General features: G+C 37.1%; 1 protein-coding gene across 1 annotated transcript; it reads left to right on the forward strand.

Annotated features, from left to right (window-relative positions):
• The first annotated feature begins 3720 nt into the window (after positions 1-3720).
• LOC110818532 (RNA-binding protein-like protein) lies at positions 3721-9177 on the forward strand. Its single transcript, XM_088207708.1, has 3 exons — positions 3721-4048; positions 7274-7577; positions 8340-9177. The coding sequence occupies exons 1-3, from the start codon at positions 3847-3849 to the stop codon at positions 8950-8952; spliced, it is 1119 nt and encodes a 372-aa protein (XP_088063834.1). The 5' UTR covers positions 3721-3846; the 3' UTR covers positions 8953-9177.
• The last annotated feature ends 15169 nt before the right edge of the window (positions 9178-24346 follow it).

Raw genomic sequence — 24346 nt, forward strand, 5'->3', positions numbered from 1 at the left:
TTCTCATAAATTTTATTAAAAAAGTTGAATAAAAAATTGTCAAGTCTATTTGTATTTTATTTAAACATCGGCATAATTCAATAAAAACTAACTATTGACCTACTTGTCCATAAAACTACAATTTTTGAAGCTATAATGGTAGTATATATTTTTATAAGAGACAACACTTAAGTATTTGATGTTTTGAGATAAAATAATAATTTTCAGTATAATTATGTATGTATTTATAAAAGAATTTTTGACATTGTCAAAACAAATATGATTAAAATAATGAACTATTGAAAACATGTAAATTATTAGTTAAAAATAAATAATTAAGTTCTGACAATAAAAAGATAAATAGTTGTTTTATCATAAAAAAATTAATAAAAAATATATTTGTTCTAAATATTCTAATACTGGAAAAAGATAAATAGTTGTTTTTTTATTAAAAAAATTAAAAGAAACTTATTCTATTTTACATATATTTATTAATTTAAAAATATGTTAAGACAATAATCAAATAAATTATTTTAGTAAAAACAAGATTATAAAAGGTTGTGATTATGATTCCAGGATAAAAATTGTGATCATAAATAATTTCTTTTCTACATTCTTAAAACTATTGTTAAAACCCAAAAAACCATGTATTTTTAATATCCCAAATTAGGGCATATAAAACTAAAAGTTGTTGAAACTGTTAATATTCACAAAATAAACCATCACGGACTCCTCTTAAAACACAATTGCTAATGTAACATTCTCAAAATTGACGACAACATACAAGATATTTTAGAAAATTTTGGTAAAAAATATATATATATAAATTAATAAATAAATAGTTAGTAAATTTTTTTTAAAAAAATGAACCCTAAAAAAAAAAGAGGGGCAACGTGAGAGATGTGGCAGAGGAGAAAAGGAGAGAGAGAGAGGATAAAGAAAAAGAAGAAGATTTGTGTGTGAAGCAGAAGAGGGTCGGGTCCGCGACATAACCAGAACGCACCACATGATTAGCCCTATACGAATGGTAGAGAGAAAGCCAATAAAAGCAACGGTGCAATCAGGCGTGCAGTGGAAGAGAGGAACCAACACGATAAGCTTCACTCTAGGTACGTGCAGCATAGCGTTGGGAAGACAAATCCGCCCACTGGGAGACAGATTTGCTTTTAATGCATGGCATGGCAGATCTACATGCAATCCTTCCAAATATGTATACGACGCAACCTCGACTTGCCTCTCATGTTCGTTCTGACGAGTGCAAAAAGTTTCCATGACATTTTTTATCAATGCACGATAGCACGTGATGGTTTTGGTAAGGGTGCGTGCAACGGTGCATGTTGATCTAGGTAGTGGCGTGTGTGACAACCCGTGGCGACTTTGATGACACGCGTGTGGCAGCATGTGTGTTACCACGTGGTAACTCAAGCGATCAGACGTGTTTAAGGTAAAAGTTAATTCCTTATTTCATATTATTTCATTTCTATAATTACTCACCATTTAATACGCATATTTTTTGTTTTTAAACGAGAAAACTAGTTGAACAGTAACCAAATTTAGAGAAGACCATAAACCGAACCTAGTGGGGATCTTGATACCTTTTTTAATCAAATGTCGAGTGAGGATACTCTATCCTCTAAACCTTGACCTTAAAAGACTAACTTATGAATGTTTTGACAAAAGAAAATATAATTTTATACAGGTGTCAATAGATATATAAAAGTGTTCGTTTATTTTATTTTGATTTTGATTTTCATATTTTTTTTATTATTCATTACATACTACTCTTTTATTTTATTATTGTTTTATTTTATTTTTGATTTAGAATGAATATTCATTATGTAACAGTTTATCAAGAAGTATGTATATTTTGTTAGAGCGTCGATGTAGACATGTGGGTAGTGTAAGGGGGAAATAGGAAGAAGCTGTGTGCATGAGTTATAAACTGTGTAGGCGGGTACGGGTGGTCAAGTGTTACTGTATGGGTGTGATAGTGGCTAACATATGTATAGGTGGCTGAAGATAAAAGAAATTAGGATTTGTAATTAGATTGGTTATTTTAAGTAAATATTGATTTTAAGTTTCTGGGTAAGGGAAGACTAGCAAATGTGAAGATAATTAGACAATTTGGAGTTGAATTACGAGAATTATATGTAAGGAATGAATTATTTAAAGAAAGAAATTTATGAATGCAATAAATATTAGAATTTAATCATATATGCCTTAGAGACCAGAATGAAAAGAAACATATAAGAAAATTTAATAAACCCTGGAGTTGTGAAGATAGAAAAAAGAGTCGTCAAACAACAAATAAAATTTAGGAAGAAGACAATGTGCAAAACTAATTGTATAGATAAAATTTAGCACTATGGGGTTAGAAAATTAGTAAACTAGTAAAGGAAAGATGAAAGTTAAAATAGAACTGCAACATAAAAATAAGAATTGAAGGGATTGAGTAAATAACTTGAAGAAGTAAAGAAGCAAAGAATTCAAAGTAAGTTGAATGAGTCCTTTAAAGGACGGAAAAATTAGTTTAACGGGACAAGTAGGTGAACCCTATTGTGGATATGATCTTAGCCAATCATGATTTTGGTTATCAATACTCATATGAGTTAGGATATGAGGACGGCTGGTAACTGTGGCGCTCATACAGATTGGGGTATGGAAACGATCGATTTTTATAATGCTCATATGGACTAGACTATGAGGACGATCAATGATTATGACCCCCACATGGGTTAGAGTATAAGGATGATAGATTTTTATGACGCTCATATAGATTGGGCTATGAGAACAGTTAATGATGGTAGCATTCATGTAGATTGGAGAATGAGAATACCGACTGTTATTTTGTATTCACAAGTAGAATGGATCTTTGTGGGCCCTTAATAATAATGGTCAATGGTATCGTGTGATAAATTATAAAAAATAAATAAAATTCTAATTATAAGGCAAGATTGTAAATGATGAATGATTTGATTTGATTGAAATGTATGACTTCAGAAATATGAATGTGCTCTTACGACTATTGTTAATAAAAATAAAAATGTTATTTAGTGCGTATGAGAAAAATGAAAGGGATTTTTAAATTAAAAACTAATATTATTAAAATTATATTCCATTTCCATCAATAATTTTATTATTTTTTACAATGCTTTAATAAATTATTACAGTTTTTATTATTATATTTTTAATGAACTAGTATAACTTTTCTCATTCATTATTTATTTTTTTTAAATCAAAATTTTTAAGATTTCGCTCCTAAGTAGTTAAGGATTTACTAAAAAAATTTCTATTTTGTTTTAGAAAGAACCTAAGAATTAATTATTTCTTTATTTGTTGGCACTTATTTTAATATTTTTAAAATTTTGTTATTCATAGTTGTCTCATGATTTGATATTTAACTTATGAAAATACATGCAAGGAATGTTTATGAAAATATTTATTTAATTTGATGCGCTTATTTAAATATTTTTCTTTGATTCCATCAGTTGGTAATCACGTTTGTGCATTCAAAATCTTAAAAAGAGGCGGAATGTTGCAGCTAATAGTTAAAATATTTATATTTTTAAAATAAAAATTCATAATAAATTGTAAAAGAAATGTATAAATTCATTTTTTTCAAACACAAAATAAAAATAAAAATAAATGTTTATTACAAAAAACTAAAAAAAACCGTGATCTTACATTTCATTTCCAAAAAAAGGGCGAAAACTCACCGTTTTGTGTGACGTCAGCGCCAAAGTTGTCCATGTATCTCTAGGGTTTATACCAGCGCACAGGTCTTTGGCATCGAAGTATAAGAGGTCGGACTTAAATCCGCTCAAAACCGACGGAGATTTAGAGAAGACGAAGAGAAAGAGGAGGGATATGGGTTCCAGAGATAAGGACCAAAAAGCACGGCATCACCAGCCTCACATCAGCAGCCTCGTGATACGTCCAACAGTCAGCGACGGACCAGACGGAGGCGGGGGCGGGGGCCGCGGTGGAGGCGGTAGCGACTATGAGCCCGGAGAGGTCCGACGCGATCTGCATCCTTATTCTCGCGCCGAGCGCTACCATGATGATCCTGGTTCGTTACCTTTTCTTTTTCTCTCCTTTTTTTTAGTTTGTTCTGCTTGCTGCTTGACTATGGTTTCTTTATCCCACTGTGCTTGCATTAGATTTATCAAGCGTTTTCTCATTTAGATCACCATGTCCTTGTCTGCATGGAGTGTGTGAATTATCGAGTTTGAAACCCTATATCGGAGGGGTGATGTTGTGCTGCGTAATGAAGTCTTTATTGCCATAATTGTTTTGTTGTTGTTTTGGGTGGCTGAAAATCTCGTCGATATTGATTTGAAAGTTTTTTACCCCACTGATTAACTGATAGCGTACTGCTTTCAAATATGACTCTTATTATATGCTGGAGCTGGACATTGGAGGTCTATTGATCCACAAAAAGTGAAGTTATTTGAAGGATCAACAGAAATACATATAACTTGTTTTGAAAAAGGGCATAGATCATTCGAGGCTCATGGGATGTTAGTAGAGTTGATTTACTACTTGGAGGCCTAATCGTATCACCTAACAAGATTAGGCTTATTTTACTGGATATAAGTTTTTAAAAATTTTATGTTAACTAGTTGGTCCCTTTTCTTGGTATTTTATTAATTGAGCATCAGATCAAATTTGCTCATAAGCTTGAGTGGTTTCTGCTGGTAAATGACAATGAAAAATGAAAATAAAAACACAAAATCTTTTTAAATATTTATGGTTGATCCAATCCTGATAATTGGATTTTTAGCTTCAGATGTGGTGGGAGAAATAATGGAACAGTTTCTTTTGTATTTGCCCATGTGAACCAATAGACTTTATAGAGTAGAAAATTTTCTTAAATGGATGATAATTTCAGTTTTGTTGTATTTTTTTTTTGTTTTTCAGTTATAGTCCTTCATTTGGTGTTTCTTTGCTGTAGTTTTTTAATGTACACAATGCAAACCTCCCCCATCATTATTTGCTGTGCTTGAATAAAACAACTCGATAGATATTTCTGTCAAATCGAATAAGAGATTATATGAATTCACTGCCGTTGGGGAAAAGACCAAAGAAGTTACTTTTTATGATTTTTGAACCACTCTCTTTCATGTAGTATAATTGGAAGGTGTTGATATCTGGAACTTGTGTTTTTATTTTCTTTTTGTTAGCATGGTTCTCTCTGATATTTTTGTGAGTGTTGCATTGTTGTTAAAGGTAAGAATCAGTTATCCCTTTTATGCTGAATTGAGTGTATATTCTTCTTAATTTGAACATTATGTCTTGAATGATAAGCTCATGAAAAGAGTTCTAGAATATTATGCCTAAATGATAAGACCGTGTAACTAGTTTATGCTAACTATGAAAATATGTTTTTGCAACCATTGCCTATGCTTGATATTGCATGTCAAGTTTGTCGATCTACCACCTTTTTGGAGTGTCAAATTGCAAATAAATCTTGCTGTTGTGTGTTACAGCTGTTGTTGCCTGCAAGAACTTGGGTCTTGAGGAAGGCATGTTGGTGTGAGTGCTATCTTGGAAATTGTTGTTTGAGGGAAATTGCTTTTTTTGTGTCAAAGGGTAAATATGTTCTGGGATGCTATCAGTGGAATTTTTGCTTGGTCTTTGAACTCATGGGATGCTGCGTCACTTTGAAATAAGTACTGGCATCTCATTTTGTCATGAAGATGTTGTCATGTTATATATTGGAAACTATCTATGGACTTTGAGTACTGGGGTTCAATCAAGTAGGAGGCTTTTAATTTGAAATATTGTTTTAAGGAATTCATGGCTGGGGAATAAATATTCATGTGGTACAAGGCATAATTTGGTTGCTGGAATACTGAAGTGCATTTGTTGATTGAAATATTATCCCTTGCATGGGAACAAGTACGGTACTGACGGTATCGGATTTCCTCACAATATGATGGAGAATTGTATGCAGTTGAGTGCTCGATGGTTTTGTGTTGGTCAATGCTGATTTTGTCTCATAGAAGATGATTCTTGCTGGGGCGATATTGGTTATCTACTCAGATCTGTACTGGTTTTGTTAATCCATGGAAATGCAATATATTGGGCTTCTTGATAGTTGATACAGTTTAGTTGCTCTTGTTTGGACTTGGGGTTTTTAACTTGTGTTTATGGGGATTGTTTTTTGTGATCTTGGGTTTATTTGATTTATCTTTTGTGTACCACCAGATGGGATTAAATAAGGTGAAAATGGATCTTTAGTGTGTGTAAGGCCACATCTGGGTTTGTAACATCAGGTTGAGAAGCGAATGGGACATTGGGACGTTGGTTATGTTTTTCCTTTTCTCTAGTTTCTGGTCAGATATAGGTTTCTTGCATAATATGGTGTTGATGCAGATACAGTTGTCCCTGGAATTTCTTTGGGCTGCCCTTCTCTTTCGTGTTTCTGCTGTTCTCAAGTGGTGCAAGGTATCATCAAGAGCTGATGTAAATAAAATAACAGGAACGGGATCAGAGCTGCCTTGTGGCTTCTGCCTGTTAAGTTCTTTTGTGTGGCTATCATTGGTGGTGGAAATTAGAAGTTTACCTTTTCCTATGTGGTTTAACATATTTTGACAGTAAGGAGGCAATTTGTTTACCACTGGGTTTTCTTCTGAAGGCTTCTTCCTTGTGAGCTTTGCTTTCTTCATGCCGCCTTAGGAAGATATGTTTAAATGAGGATTTTGGGAAAAACTCACGAGGATTACATTTCCATGCGGGATTGTTATTGTTAGGTGTATGTCAAGCAATCTGCAATACGCAGATGTACATGAAACTCTGCTGCTAATTAATCCCTGAGCTCACTGCTAAATTTGGTGGCCCCAGATCTGTGGTGTCTGCATCGTTAGTTCAAATATTTAGGTTCAAAATCTTCCTTAACATTCTAATGATTTATGTGGTAGATGGCGTTGGGTCTTGAATGTAGGAACACTCGACTTGTTTTTTTTCTGAGGACTCTTAGCTGTTACCTTTTGTGGTTAATACAAGTTATGATAATCTCAATTGCGCTTCTTATTCCTGGAAGTAAGGGTGTATGTTTTGAGAAGTAAAGAGCTGTCATTGTGTAGTCTTCCCTACTCCCATCCACAGTAATAAATTGTTTTTGTACTACCCATGGTGAAGAGATATCATAAGTTGCCAGCAGGTGCAAACTTTTAATTGGTAATTGGCTGTTTCATCATCTGAAGCCTTTCCCACTCCCACAAGTTCATATTTACGTTGTCTTATCTTTTCTTCTGGGGCTTACTTATCTGTAGATTTTACTTTTTTCCAGGATATAGAATTCGTGCAGGTTCTGCTTCACCTGTACGCCGTAGGGATGCTGATCAACGGTATGGTTCTGATTTGAATCATTCTAGTGGTCCACCACGTAGCCGTGGATTTGGTGGTGGAAGGGGTCCTGGTAGATATCGAGAATCTTCCCCCCCTTATAGTCGAGGAAAGTTTGGTGCCCGGCCATTTGATAGAGGTCTTGAAGGGCCTGGATTTGGTCATGGTCAAGTAAGGGGTGATAGTCTGAGTAGAAACAATCCAAATGTGCGACCAAGAGAAGGAGACTGGATTTGTGCGGATCCTGTGTAAGTTCATATGTTGCTTTTGGAATTGTGAATCTTTGATGTATTTTTTTTTTTAAAGTCCTCTATATAATAAATGATTTTGTGGGCCTCTTTAATTACATTTTAATTTTGTATTTCTTGGGCTGTAGGAAGGAGATGTTAGTGTTTCATTTAATGATTCAATAAAATAACCTTCTATCTGAAGAAAACCTTTTATCTAAAAAGTATATACTGTAACAAATATATACTTTTTTTTAAATAAAGGAGAAATATTATTACGCACAGAGGTAGCAAGGGAGTACCATCCCAAAATACAAAATTAACAATCGATCAGGTGGTTCATAACAGTCTCAATATTTTCCCAATCAGTTATGTCATGACCAATCAAAATAGATCCGAAAGTATGAAACCATTTATTTCTAATATTTACAATGTCTGTAAAATTTCTATGTTTAATTTCTATATTTACCTAATATATATTTGTTGATTAGAGCAATAGTAGTTTTTTTTTTTTCTTAATTTAATTTCTTGATACTGAATTTATTGTGAAATTTCTATGTTTTTTTGTTTGTTAATGCTCATTCTATTTGCAGATCAAAACTAGTTTACAGCTTCAAGTAAACTATTAAATCTTGTTAGCGTTCTTCCTTGACAATTTTATGACTTATCCCGCCAACCTCTGTCCAAGATTGGAATTTTTTACATATGGATTCTTTTAACTTGCAATTCCCGTACATGTTAGAAGTATTTATTCAAGTGTCCTAACTCATTACTACGTTGCAGTTGTAGAAACCTGAACTTTGCTAGGCGAGAATACTGTAACAACTGCAAGAGGCATCGATATGCACCTCGGGGAAGTCCTCGCAGGGGGTTTGCCGTTCCCCCACCTCCACCTCATGGTGCTCCAAGACGTGTTCCTGGCCCGCCCCTGGATCTTTCTCCTGGCAGGACAATAAATGGCTACGGGTCTCCTCCTCGTGTTTGGGACACAGATGGCCGTCGAGACTATGAGCCTGGCCTCCCACCTCCCAGACATGAAGGTAGATTCTCTGATCACATTGGCAGAGAGAGGCTGGACTACCTAGAAGATGACTATAGGGGGAGAAGTAGACTTGATAGGCCAGTGCCAGTTGTTGATTGGGGCCAGAGAGACCGTGGCAGGGATAGTTTTTTCAATGAGAGGAAAGGTTATGAAAGGCGAATGCCCTCTCCACCATTACTGCCACCCACACTTCCTCCTCATCGTGGTCGCTGGGGACGTGAACTGAGGGAGAGGAGCAGGTCCCCTATTAGGGGTGGCTTTCCTCCAAAAGACTACCACCAGGATATGTACGTGGATCGAGTTCGAGATGATCGGCGAGGTCTGGGGAGAGACAGACTTGGAGACACATATTAGCATTGTCAGATTGCAGGTTGTGTCGTGAATAACATAGATGTTTGTGCTGTTTAGTAGAATGCAGAATCATGTTATACAACAGTTTAGGACTTAATTTAGTGCTTTCTGTTGATATGTTTTACTGACTTGTAACAATTTTAGAATTCTTTTCTTGTGTTTCTCGTTCTTTCTATTGCTGTTTTTGACTATAAAGAAAGGAATGGTATTGTTGCTCTCTTTTTGAAATGTAGGATGGCTCACGCAGACAAGAGTTACGCGGATGCACTCTCCGCATGAAGTAGGTATTTTGGATTTATCTTCTCAGTCGCTGTTTTTAAGCATTTTGTTATAATCCCCTAACAACAGTTTTAGAACGGAGGATTCTTATTGTCTGTTGATGAGAAAGAAATGTAAGAAAAAAAAATTCAAGTATTATCACTTAACGCTTTAAGAAAAAATTTGGGATTAATAGTTTATAAAATATGACTTAAGAGTTTGTAATTAATTAAAAATTATTTTTAATATAACAAAAATTATTTTTACATTGAAAGTTTCAAATAAATATTTATTATAAATGTTGTTTTATTAAACATAAAATAATTTTTTCAAAAATAGGAAATTGACAAATTTTAGTTCCCGATTTTACTTACGTACATGTATTGTTTTCACGATTATAAATACTCCGTATCAAAACCTTTTAGAGTCAGATTTAAACAAAAACTTTTTACCCCTGTTAGAAATATATGTTCAAATATTATTGATAATGATAATAATGTATAAAAGGGTTTTAACTTGTACTAGTGAAGATAATTAGGGAATTGAATGGAGCTTAATATTTGATTTTTAGAAAAAAAAAAAAAACATTATAAGGTTGGGTTAAATTTATTTTTAAAATTGAGTTATAATATTTTAATTATAATTTAATTTTTAAATTCACGAAATTTAGTTCAAAATCTATTTTTTCTATAAAATTTCCTACAAAAGCAATAAAAACTATTTTTATATAATTTGAGCGACGCAACATAATTAAAAATTTATTAACTAATATTAAAAATTTTAAATAAAATGTCAGAAAACTAAAGTTCGCATTCATCTTTTTCTTCGTCATTTACTTCAAAGGTGAATTGCATCCTCTTGCTTTAAAAAAGCCGAAGAGAAATCAACCCTAACCTGATTTTAAATTTATTGGGCAAAAACCTCTCATGTCAATCTTTCTACTAATTTCTTGATTAAAATATTCAAAGCACTCTTTAATCATTATCCCTATTCCCAAACAACTCACTATTTTGCACCTATGCCTATAACAAAACAACATTAGCTAATTACTACTACTATTCTTGCTTTCAAACACAAATTGTCTTCTATATATGTCATCTCCAATTGAACCATAACTATTGGTCTTGTTTTCAAACACATTTTAAATTTGTAAACATAAAAATATAATTTGAAGCAATACCCGATATATAATTTAAAAAAATAATTAGCAAGACTCTTATTAATTTACTTTATGTATATAATCTCATTGAAAATTTTAAATAAGGTTAGAGCATTATCAAATTCATATTGAAAATTTGAACCATACTAATAGGTTTTGTAATACCCAGTCTCGAAATTTAGTTCGTAAATAATTTTAACAGTTTAAATATAAAAAAAAATTATTTTTAAATTAATTTATTTTAATTTTTTGTTGAATTATTAGAAAAAAAATAAGTTATGAATGAAATTGAAAATAATTTTAGGAAAAATGAACGAAAATTTAGGTTCGGGGTGGTGTTTTTGAAAGAAAAATTAAAAACTGGGGGTCAGAGTCCAAACAATAAAAATTTTGCCACGTAAGACCGCCCGATCAGCAACTCCAACGAACTAGAACACGCCGCGTGGCAAGGCACACTGACGTCGATGCCACATGTGTAACGCCCTAATTTTTTTTCTTTTTTTCGCAGCATTACGATTATCCTATCAACATACATGATATAATATACATCATCCCATAAACAACGTCGACTATCCATATAGAAAAGGGTTCAATGCAAATCATTCAAATTATTGAATCCATTGTATATATATCAATATGGTAATTTACAATTTTACAATTTCTCGTTTCAAATGAGTTATTTGCTACTAATTATCTATGTATTTCATTTCCCTATCCATACTCTTTGCTCCGTCGTCTCTACCCGCTTAATTCGGAAGCATATAGTTCTGGTTCATCTTTCAGTACTACATCATTTGTAAATGATAAGTAATGAGCATACAGAAACTCAGTAAAGTAAACTCAAATCATATACAAGGTCTGACAAACCAGTTAAATGCCTACCCCCCCCCCCCCATTAGATCTCCACTTCCATTGGTCGCGCCATATTTCCTACCCACACCTTTCTCCCCTTGTTCACCTATCCCTACTGTAACCACATCATCTCCTCAAAGAGAATCATCAACCCTCCCACTTATTACCAGGAGCGGTCACCTTATTAAACCATCTCAACATTTCCCACGTACCTGTCCACTCGATCTTGACTCGGCCACTCACCCACACATTCATTCCCAGGTAAATGCCCCCCACAGCGGTCACCAATATCGGCGACCCCTACTTGTCACCACTCGACCCCCAACTGGCCACTCACTCGTAACTTCTTCCATTTCTTCCATCACCAATATTTGCGACCCAACTCATCCTTAGTATCATCAATCTGCAACCATAAAATAGCCACACACTCACACTGTTATCTTCGCGGTAACCCCTAAATCAGTCACCAATATCAGCGACCCCACTCATCCCTCCAGCACCAACAACCAGCAATAACCAACATCGGCTTATTCAGTCACCAACAATATCACCGGTAGAGTTATATAATATCCACAATAATAGTTCAACAACACACATGCACGCAAAATCAGCAAACACAAAGAACAATTCATGCAAATATACATGTTCGAAAAAAACATAAACTAACTCATACTAACATCCACACACATATTCATTCAACAGTATTCACATATACACTCATTATCCCCATCTTATCACTTAATTATATACTCATCTCATCTCACTGTATCACTCCCTCTTATCCTTCTCAATTGCCCCTCCTGGACCATACACACATACGCTCTCTCTCATTTATATATATATCTCTCTCTCTTATCCCCTCCAAATGTCCCTCTCGGCTACTCCCTCACATTAGTATAACTCCCTCTCACTCTCACTATCATCTCTCTCTTTCCACTCCTTCCAGTATTCCCTCATGGACTACTCCCTAACACTAGTGTATTTCCCTCTCACTCACATTGTCATCTCTCTCCTTGAACTCTTTCAAATGTTCATCTCGTACTACTCCCTTTCACGGATATCTCCCTCTCACGATTTCTCCAATGATTCCTCTCAAACCACCCCTTTCCTAGCCCAAACTCTACTTAATCAGACTTCCTCTGGTGGTGACAATAAACGTAGATACTAATATGGAGTCATACAGTCTTCCTTCGCACTCTCATTCCTAATTCCTGCACGGTTTCATCACACGCTCGCCAACCAGATTTCTCCTTCCCTATTCACTCTCCTCCCGACTCCCTGCGAGTCGTTCTTCCTGCTACGGCGCCCTAGCCTCTCTGGTAATCTACTCCCTTTTAACTAGAGTCCAATTCATCAATATGTATTTCCATATAAATATTTAACCATATTCTGCAAGTTTCAGTATTTGAAGTTTAAGTTTATAATACCTCATGTCTCTATCGTTTTCCACAACCAGGGCTCGCTCACTCACCTTAATCATCACCTCCTTCTCCAGTTCTCTCTCAATCCTCGACCGACTGCCTCTTTTCCTCTTTTCTCGTTTCTTCTTTCTCCGACTCCCTCTCCAATTTATATCGATTGTCTCCCCTTTTCTTTCCCTTTTCTCTTCTTTTCCTTTTTCCTTTCTTTTTCTCCTTTTTTTTTCTTTTTCACCCTCTTATTTATACTTACCCGCCAAACATCACAAACGTCCATTCCATCATTTATTTATTTTATTTTATTTATATATATTTAACTCAGTTATTACAACGCGGGATGCCACACAGGCGATTTGCATGCCCTACGATCGAACGACCTGGGATCGTTCCTACACGCGTGGATGGCCCAGATTTGTTCCACTTTAAACGCGATCAGATGGTCGAGATCAAATCATAATGAACGGTCTAGATTTATTTTCTCTTTAAATGCGATCGGACAGTCGAGATCAAACGCGATGAACGGTCCAAATTAACGCGAGATTGGTATAAATATTTCGCATCAAACTGAACCCAAACTCTAACCGCCAGCCTTCCGCCAACCGCCGACTGTCGCCACACTGGAGCTACCTCCGATTGCCCAAAAAGGTAAAAATTCTCCTATCAACTCGGAATTTGATTCCAATCACCCTCATGGAAAAATCGAAGCAAAAAGAATGGTGGTTGAGCCGAAAATCATAGGCGAAGCTTGGCAGCGCCGCAGGCAAAACCTGCAACCTCCTCCAATGAACCTCTTTCCGTTTTCTGTTTCATGCGATTTTTCAACCGTTGTATTCACCGTTCTGTTTTCTATAGGTTGACTGAAGAAAAACTCCCAGCCGTAGAGCCGCCACATTTGAAAAACCCCACTGCCAATAGGTTTCTATTTTTTAATTTTTTTAGGGTTAATCGAGACCCCTTAACGTGTTTTTTCGCAAAAATATGTATAAAACCGATCAAAATCAACCAAAAATGGCCAGATTGAGGCAAACCACCACCGCGGGTGGTGGTGTCGTTGTCGGAATACAATGGCGTCGCCGTGCCGGAACCCTGAAATTGGCTAAAAAGATTTTTTTATATCGATTTTAGATTCTTAAGGTATTTTTAGATACGTGACAAGTGTTTTTGATTTCGCATGAATAATTTAGAAAACTCGGGACCACCAATAGATGCAATAGAAAGTTCAGTATTTCGGACACTGATTCGAGTAAGGATCCCTCACTCTTTTCTCTGTTCCAGCAAATTGAGGCTTAATAATTAATAATTTTGTATTTTTATGAAAAATTAGAGAACCTTAAAAATAATTATAAGTCACTAGTGGAGCTGGAACTGATTAGTTCATAGTCGTTTTGATTTCCTAATTTATTTTTATGTATTGTCTATATTTGTTTACTATTATACTGTACGTAACTCAATTAATGGTCTTTTTGGTTATTTTGTTATTTATTTTTCATGCATTGCGTGCCGGTATTTCGATCATTGGTTATTTGACTGTGTTAAACTATATTATTGTCTAAATGAATTGTGAGTATAAAATGAGATATGGTTATCGTATGGTTGATTGTTATGAGTATAAATGAACTGATGAAAATTTGTATGGGAAAGACTTACTGGGTACCTGAAAATGGTAGTCAAACCCGGTACATAGAAAACCTTATCGTGAACATTACTTTAGTCGAACGGGGTTGGGAAGTCCCTTACCAGTAAGGTTTTAAAGATATAGTTTACCTTCATACCGTACGGAATATCAAGGTGGTGGAATGTTTGGTGCCTATTATCGGACGGGGTATGGGGACGGCTGGTTAATTGTTTAATTGGATATTGAGTTCACGAGTAGGAAGACATCCCTATGGACCCCTATGGGTACCAGTAAGCGGGTAAAAATATAAAATGATCGTTTTTGTTATCTTCTACGTGATAAATAACAGTGCATAAATATGAATTTTTTATAAGTTATTGTGGGAAAAGACTTATTATACAAAATGGAATAAATAATTTTCTTTATAGTAAATGAATTTACATAAAATTAAGGGCTCTATTGGTTATTTTTATGATTTTTTTACCAATCTTAAATTTTTTGTATATGTGATTAGTGTGATATTCTTACTAGATTAATATAGCTCACCCATTCATTAACTATTTTAGATCAAGAGGACTAAGATCTAGATCACAATAAAAAAAAAGGTTGTGAATAGTTCACCACTCGGACTCCCTTCAAGAGTTATTGAAGGTCGTCCTAAGATTGTTTAGTTATTTACCTTTTGTTTATTTCTTTGATTTTTGTTTGATCTTTCAGAAGGGACATTCTCGTATCCTTATTGGGCATTCTAAATTATTGTGTAAAGAATATAAACCCTAACTTTATTATTTCGCTTTCGCATTTAATTTATGACTTTATTTCCATTTAAGTTCCAGACCTTTACAATTGGTATCAGAGTCAGGTTTTTCGAAACTATTCCTTACACAAAAACTTAAAGAAATACCAAAAAAATTAATTATCACTCAACCATTTCTTGTGAAATACAGGTACAGATAGATGAGGAGAGGAAAAATCCTGCTAAATCGAGCAGCCAAGAAGGGTTCGCTTCAAGAGGATGTTGACCGACTGTTTGAAATGTTGGAGAGACTCATCGTTTCCCAGCAGGCCCGCGAGGAAATGAGGGAGCTAACTGACCCTCCCCGCTGCCACAATTTGAGCCACCCCTGCAGCAGAAGGATCCTATGCCACCCCAGTATAACCCTACTCCTCCACAGTACCATCCAGCACCACCACAGTATAATCAAGTGCCCCCACTACATCACCCGACACCATCACAGTACAATCTAGTGCCTCTACCACAGTACAATCCGGTGCCTCCACCGCATCATTCAGTACCACCACAGGGTCATCCGGTGTAACAGCCTCGGAAATTCATAATGAAATGTATATTAAAAATATCAAATGCGGAAGCGAAGTCAAAATTTAAATAACATCCCTTACACTAAAACCAAAAACGTGCTCACAAAATATAAAAGATCAAACTACCTAAAGGAGAAACTTGAAAGTAAAAGCTACGAATGTGACTATGGAGTCTTTAGGCGTCCCCTTCATCGTCCTCCTGCGGAACCGGCTCGGGAACGATGTCCTCTTGATCTGAAATGATTAAATAAGGAATGAGCTACACTAGCCCAGTAAAGACATCACGATATCTTACCGTCACGGAGGTAAAGGTGGGTAGAAAACACAAAAAGACCAATGGAGCATAATTTACAACAAATCCTTTTATCGATAATAAAACCTTTACCATTCACTTACCTCGGTGAAATTTATAAAACAATATACGAAAGCAATAACATCATCATCATCATGAAACCATATATATAAACTGTATAACATAATACCTATCAAGCTTTTCGTAATTCAATCGTTACACAACATATTTTCCTCATTTACCAGCCCACTAGTATCCATGGGGATCCATAGAGGTCCCGCTACCCGTTAACCCTTAACACTTGAAATCATACTCCAGGGCCGTCCCCATACCCCGTCCGGTATGGGCGCCAAACCATAGACCTCATTACCCCGTCCGGTATGAGGGTGAAACGGGCCGTCCCCATACCCCGTCTGGTATGGGCGCCAAAACACATAAGATCTCCATACCCCGTCCGGTATGGGAGACCACAATCCCGGTAGGGTTCCCTACGGACCCGGTCCGTCCACCATCTCCCAGGATATCTAGTCAGGCTGACCACATTATACAATTTCTATTTACATAATCTTTCATTCTCCTTTTCCCTCAGTCAGCATTATCAATCACATACAAACAAGTAAAACGATAATTTATGCCAAACAGATAACATACAGCATCAATATCCCAGTCATTCAATCCATAATCAATAAAACAGTAAAATATGCACACGAAACCATAAAATGAAAACATCGAACCTCATGCTGCATTTAAAACTGTAAAACAGGCCAAATAACAGTTAACCGACAAACACACTAGACTCGGGCTCCATTAGCGACCTTAAACAGTTTCACACACTCGTTGATTCATAAAATACCGTTTTATCATTTATTGAACTTTAAAACCGTGATAGAAAATAGGGTGAGGGGTCCTTACTCGTTTCGGGGTCCGAACACGGCTTCACAGTGCGCTTGCAGGCTGTCCCTAATTTTCCCTAAATTTTCTCCGAGAAACTGAAACGCACTACTGGTACCTGCACGTGTTCCAAAAAAATCCCAAATTAGGCCTAGGGCCCCTTTCGGCCAATATCGCAACTCCGGCACGGCGGCTCCGCCGTGCTCCGGCAAGTGGCGGTTCGCCTAGGGTTGGCCGTTTTCTGCCGTTTTCGGCCGAATTCGGCCACACTCGCATTGGTTCCTGCGATAAAACAACCCTACGGCCCTCGGGGGGCCGAAAATTTACGGAAAACTGAAGCTTACCGACGGCGGTGCTCTCGGGTGCGGTGGCTCTCCGGTGAAGTTCGTGTTTTGGTGATTCGGCTCCGATCAACCTGTAGAGAAAAGAATGGTGATCACGGTGATATAAAAATTGCATTAAACGGAGGCCGGGAAGGGCCTCATTGGAGTAAAAAACTGAGGAGGGGCGCGGCAGCGCCACTGGCTTTCGGCCGTGTTTTCCGGCCGTTTGGCCGGGATTTTGGCTCCGATTTGGCCACTGGAGAAATCAGCGTGGAAAAACGAGTCAGGGGTATGAAATCTACCTTGATCGGCGGTCGGAAATCCCTCCGGTGCGGCGGCGGGTGGCGGCGGCTGGCTTCTGGTACGTCTTCTCCGGCGAGGGCAGGCGGCTAGGGTTTGGGGTCTGGTGTGGGGGTCTTATTTATACCCTTTTGCCTTTTGATCTCAGCAGTCCATTTTGATTTAATCTGGGCCGTCCGTTTTTGATTAAATCTGGACCGTCCATGCGATTAAATCTGGGTCGTCCGTGCGCGCGATTGATCTGAGCCATCCGATCGCGCGCACGCGGATCGCCAACGTGGCCCGTCCCCGGTAGACGTGGTTTTGCCACGTGGCAGGTCCTGGTTGGCCAGGCCTGCTGACTGGGTCTACTGACGTGGCTGCTGACGTGGCACGCGCGTTTTTTTTTTTTTTTTTTTTACTTCTTCAATTTCCCCGGGCGCTACATCCGGTCCCTCCCCAACACAATTTAATCCCACTTCTACAGGACCTAGTTCAACTCATGATAGACTCAAAGTATATTGAGAGGTACAAAAGACTAAACTAATCTACTTTTACATGGGCATCCTCCTGTGAAGAGGCTGAGTACTGATTAGCTGAGACAGAGAAGGCTTTCAAGATTCTTGGGTTAGTTCCCAAACAGAGAGTTATACTTGCCTCCTACATACTGGTTGGAGAGGTAAGTTGCTGGTGGCAGCTCAAGCAGGCCACCCTGCCCGTTTTAGTCCCTTGAAAACAGTTCCTGATGGCCTTTAATGCAGAGTACCTCTTAGAACATCTCCGACATCTGAAGGAAATGAAGTTTACACACTAGTCCATGGTGAAATGACTATGTTAGAGTATACCCAAAAATTTCTAGAATTGAGTCAATATTCTCCTGAGAGCATGATAGATGAAGGCAGAAAGACAAAAAAATTCGAGTGGGGTCTCCTTCGTGAAATTAGACAGTAGCTATATGTGTTGAAACTCAATACTAACTCAGTCGTTTTGGCCAAAGCACAACTAGTGGAGAGGAACCTTTGCATTTTTTCTCCAGCAGTAGGGAATTTTAGGCCCCCGATTTCACACCGCAGACCAGCACCCACTGCACTTGTTCAGCATAATAAGAGACCTAGTCAAGTGACTCAGGCTCCTCCTTAGATTCCGGTTATAGGACGCAGTAGGACTTGCCAGCACTATGGCAAAGATCATGGGGACCAACCCTGCTATCACCTCAATAATATTTGTCGTATATGTGGGAGTGCCCAGCACTACGTGAGAGAATGACTGAGGAGTTAGAACCAGGCCAGACCTCCTATCCAGGGCAGAGCTTACGACATCACTCAGTAAGATGCAGAAGCCAACCCAGACGTGATATAGGGTACTTACACTATCTGTACTCTTCTTGCACATATTTTTATTGATACTGGTGCCTCACAATCATTTGTCTCGCATGCTTTTACACCAAACTTGAATATATACTCTTAGGAGTACGATAATACTAGGGAATGCCATATACCGAGCCTATATCATAGATATAACAGATAAAAAATTGATTGTGGACTTAATAGAGATTGACACGGGGGACTTTAATGTAATCCTAAGAATAAACTGGCTAGTGGAATATCACGCCACTGTAGATTATTTTCACAAGAAACTTGTATTCAACCCTCCTAATGAAGAGTCATTTAAAATTACTAAAATTTTTAAACATTATTCTATCATGACAATTTTTCTATTATAAAGTGATTTAACTCGGCTGTTTTTTTTAACTACGCAAACCTAAGAAAAAAAATTATATTTGAGAGATTCCAGCAGTTTGAGACATCTCGTATGTATTTCCTGATGAACTACTCGGACTGCCAATGGACAGAGAAGTTGAATTCACTATAAATCTTCAGTTAGACACCCATTCTATCTCGGTTGCCCCTTATCACATAGCAGGTTCATCCGATATAGTGTGTCCCCTTAGGGTGCTGGAGTTATATTTGTACGGAATGAGGACGGGATGTTAAGGTTATATATTGACTATAGGGACTGAACAAGATCATGATCAAGAATAAGTACTCTCTCCTCAAGATCGATAACCTTTTTGATTAGTTGCATGGTGCCCAGATCTTCTCCAAAATAGACTTGTATTTAGGTTACCATCAGATAAAAATTAAGATAGAAGACATTCTCAAAACAGCTTTTCGAACCAGGTATGGACACTATGAGTTTCTGATCATGCTATTTAGACTAACCAATGCACCAGCAATCTTTATAGATTTGATGAACAGGATTTTTAAATAATTCTTGGATTAGTTCGTCATTGTATTTATCGATGATATCTAATCTATTCAAAAAGTAGAGAGGAACATGCTCACCATCTGACTCAGGTTTTGTAGGTTCTTAGAGAAAAAAAGTTGTATATAAAGTTGAGTAAGTGTGAGTTCTGACTCGAGCATACTACCTTTATACAGCACATCATATAAAGGGATGGAGTGTCAGTGAACCCCGAAAAAGTTGAGGCAGTGCTTGATTGGAAGAAATTGACATCGCTCAAAGAGATTGTAGCTTTCTAGGAATTGTAGGTTATTACTGCCGATTCGTAAAAAGATTTTATAGCCTAGCTGCTCATTTGACTCAGCTCAAAAGAAGAACATCAAGTTTAAGTGGAACGAGTACTGTGAAAGGAGCTTTTCAGGATTAAAGAAATGGTTGACTACTGCACCTGTGTGGCCTTGCCGAGTGGAACCGGTAGATATACAGTTTATAGTGATGCCTCCTACCTGGGTTTGGGTTGTCTTCTGATGCAGCATAGGAAGGTCATAGCTTATATGGGTCCAGGTAGTTGAAGATTCATGAGAAAAACTACCCCACCCACGACTTAGAACTTGACGCGATTATCCACGCCTTGAAAACTTTGTGTCATTTCTTGTATGGGGAGACTTTTCAGATCTATACTGACCATAAGAGATTGAAACACATATTCACTCAAAAGAATCTTAACATACGTAAGAGAAGATGAATAGAACTCTTCAAGGACTACGATTGCAACATTTTGTATCACCCAGGTAAGGGTAATGTGGTAGCCGACACACTCAGTAGAAAAAGTGTGGATACGTTAGCTCACCTAATGACTTCAGAATGCAGGGTAATATGGGTCATACAACAGATACAACTTCAAGACTTGAAGAGAGTTACATGTTTGACCTACTTGACTGTTCAACCTGAGTTGATATAGAGAATAAAGGAAGCTCAATTCGCTAATTTCACTCTACCAGCTCTCAGAAAAGATACAGAACATGAAGTAAATTTAAAATTTTGAGTTTCTGCCAATGGATTGCTCAGATTTCAAGATAAGGTGTGTGTTCTATGTGACATTGAGCTGAAAAAAGGTATCATGACAAAGGCTCGTAGCTCAAAATTTATCATGCATCCCAGAAGCATTAAAATGTATCAAAGTATGTGATCCCGATTTTGGTAGAATGGGATGAAAAAAGAGGTAGCCGACTTTGTTTCCAAGTGTCTATTGTATCAGCAAGTCAAGGTAGAGTATCAGCGCTCAAGTGACCTATTTCAGCCATTACCGATTTCGGAGTAGAAGTGAGAACACATCATAATGAATTTCATGACAAGATTGCTTAGGGCACGCTCGGGACATGATGCCATTTGGGTAATTATTGATCGGCTCACCAAATCTTCTTACTTCTTGGCTATCAAGATGACCGACCCTTTGAACAAGCTAACAAGAATGTATATCCAGGAGATAATCAGGTTACATGAAGTGTTAGTGACAATAGTATCTGATAGGGACCCTAGATTCACTTCTCGATTCTGGTCTAGTTTTTAATAAGTCATGGGAACAAAACTATCTCTTAGTATTGCATTCCACTCTCAGACCGATGGACAATCATAAAGGACGATCCGCACATTGGAGGATATGCTCCGAGTTTGTGTTCTTGACTTCGGGGGTCATTGGGATGATCATTTACCCTGTCTATAATAACAACTACCAAATAGGTATCGACATGGCTCCGTATGAGGCATTATATGACCGCCCATGCAGATCATCGATCTGTTGGGAAGAGGTGGGTGATAGAAAATTGTACGACCCAGATCTTGTGGATGAGACTACAGCCAAAATAGTTAAGATCATGAAGGACATCCTGATGGCTCAGAGTAGGCAGAAGAGTTATGTGGATACCCGGAGGAGAGATTTGGAATTTGAGAAAGGTGATCGAGTGTTCCTCAATGTCACCCCTTTCAAAGGAATCAGTAAGTTTGACAAGAGAAAAAAACTAAATCCCCAGTTTATTGGGCCATTTGAGATCCTAAACAGAATTGGTACCATCGTCTACAGACTGACACTACCTCCAGAACTATCTAGAGTCCATAATGTATTTTATGTGTCCATACTATGCAAGTACAGCTCAGACCCCTCTCACATCTTGGCCCACAAACCCCTTTCACTCTAGGAAGATCTGTCATATAAGGACGTACTAGTGGACATTATAGACCGAAAGAGTAGGATACTCCACAACTGGAAAATTTCATTCGTTAAGGTTCTATAGCAGAATTACACATAAAGAGAGGCCACATGGGAGCTAGAATTAGACTTCAGAGTCTAGTATCTCTAATTATTTGATTGAGTGAGAGGGAGACAAATTTGAGGAACCAAATTTCTTTTAAGGAGAGAAGAGTTATAATACCCGAGCTTAGAATTTGGCTCGAGAATAGTTTTAATATTTTAAATATATACAAAAAATTATTTTAAAATTAATTTATTTTAATTTTTGTTGAATTGTTGAAACAAAAATAGGTTATGGACGAAATTGAAAATAATTTTGGAAAAAATAGATAAAAATTTGGGTCCGGGGAGTGTTTTTAAAAGAAAAATAAAAAACTAGGGGTTAAAGTCCAAATAAAATTTTTTTTATCTCGTAGGACCGCACAGTCAGCAACCCCGACGAACCGTAGCATGCCGCATGGCAAGGCACGCTGACATTGATGCCACACGGGTGATCCGCGTGCCCCGCGATTGAACGACCTAGAATCGATCATGCCCACGTGGACGCCTCAGGTTTGTTCCTCCTTTAAATGCGATCGGATGGTTGAGATCGAATGCGATAAACGGTCCAGATTAACGCGATATAGGTATAAATATTTCGTATCACACTGAACCCAAACTCTAGCCGTTAGCCTCCCACCGACCGGCCACCATCGCCACGCCAGAGCCACCTCCGACCCCAAAAAAAGTAAAAATTCTCATATCTGTTCGGAATTTGATTTCGAGTACCCCCATGGCTAAATTAGAGCAAAAGGGACGGTGGTTGAGTCAGAAACCACGGACAAAGCTTGGTAGCACCGCCGCGGGTAAAACTCACAACCTCCTTCGATAAACCCCTTCCCGTTCTCTGTTTCGTACAATTTTTTTACAGTTGTTTTCACTGTTCTATTTACCATAGGTTGACCGAAGAAAAACTCTCAGTCGCGAATGTGAGTCGGCGGAGTCGCCATACTCAGAAAACTCTACTGCCGGTAGGTTTCTATTTTTTGATTTTTTTTCGACCAATCGAAGCCTCTTAACGTATTTTTTCATAGGAATATGTATAAAATCGGTCGAAAATAGGCAGGCCGAGGTAAATCACCGACACAAGCGGTGGTGTCGTCGCTAGAGCACGACAGTACTATCGTGCCGGATCTCCCAAATTGGCTGGAAAATATTTGTTTACACCAATTTTAGATTTCTATGGTATTTTTAGGTACGTGACAAGTGTTTTGAATTCTGCAGAGATAATTCAGGAAACCCGGGACCGTTAGTAGGCGCAGTAGAAAGTTTAGTATTTCGGACACCGATTCGGGTAAGGATACCTCACCATTTTCTTCATTACAGCAAATTCAGGCTTAATAATTAATAATTGTGTGTTTTTATGAAAAATTAGACAATGTTAAAAATAATCACAAGTCACTAGTGGAGCCGGAACTGGTTAGTTTACAGTCGTTTTAATTTCTTATTTATTTTTCTATATTGTCTATATTTGTTTACTATTATACTTTGCGTAACTTGCGTAACTCAATTGATGGTCTTTAGGGTCTTTTTGATTATTTTGTTATTTATTTTCCCTGCATTGCGTGTCGGTATTATGATCATTGATTATTTGATTGTTTTAAACTATATTATTGTCTAAATGAACTGTGAGTTTAAAATGAGATATGATTATTGCATGGTTGATTGTTATGCTGATGGAAATCTGTATGGGAAAAACTTACTAGGTACCTAAGAAAGGGCGAACAAGCTCAATACATAGGGAACCCTACCGTGAATGTTACCTCAGTCGAATGAGGTTAAGAAGTCCTTTACCAGTAAAGTTTAGGAGATATGGTTCATCTTCATAACGGACGAGATATTGAGGTGATAAAATATTTGGCACCCATTACTGAACGAGGTATAGGAATGGACAGTTAATTGTTTAATTGGATATTGAGTTCACGAGTAGGAAGACATCCCTATGGACTCCCAGGGGTACCTATAAGCGGGTAAAAATATAAAATAATCATTCTCGTTATCTTCTATGTGATAAATAATAGTGCATGAATATGAGTTTTCATAAGTTATTATTAGAAAAGACTTGTTATACAAAATTAAATAAATGACTTTTTTTATAGTAAATGAATTTACATTAAATTAAGGGCTCCATTGGTTGTTTTTCTAATTTTTTTACCAATTTTCAGTTTTCCGTATATGTAATTAGTGTGTTATTTTTACTGCGCTAGTGTAGCTCACCAATTCATTAACTATTTCAGATCAATAGGACCAAGATCCAGATCTCAATCAACAAAAATGTTTTGAATAGTTCACCACTCGAACTCTCTTCAATAATTATTGAAGTTCGTCCTAAGATTGCTTAATTATTTACTTTTTATTTATTTCTTTGGTTTTTGTTTGATTTTTCAGAAGGGACATTTATGTAGTCTATTGGGCATTTTAAATTATTATGTAAAAAATATAAATCCTAACTCTATTAT

The sequence above is a fragment of the Carica papaya genome, chromosome 7, assembly GCF_054855325.1.
Source record: "Carica papaya isolate Zhongbai chromosome 7, ASM5485532v1, whole genome shotgun sequence".
NCBI lineage: Eukaryota > Viridiplantae > Streptophyta > Magnoliopsida > Brassicales > Caricaceae > Carica > Carica papaya.

What these genes read in the sequence shown, in the direction of transcription:
- LOC110818532 (XM_088207708.1), top strand. Translation starts at nt 3,847, where the DNA reads ATGGGTTCCAGAGATAAGGACCAAAAAGCACGGCATCACCAGCCTCAC. An exon ending in GCGCTACCATGATGATCCTG is followed by an intron (nt 4,049 to 7,273) that starts GTTCGTTACCTT and finishes ACTTTTTTCCAG; the next exon opens with GATATAGAATTCGTGCAGGT. An exon ending in TGGATTTGTGCGGATCCTGT is followed by an intron (nt 7,578 to 8,339) that starts GTAAGTTCATAT and finishes ACTACGTTGCAG; the next exon opens with TTGTAGAAACCTGAACTTTG.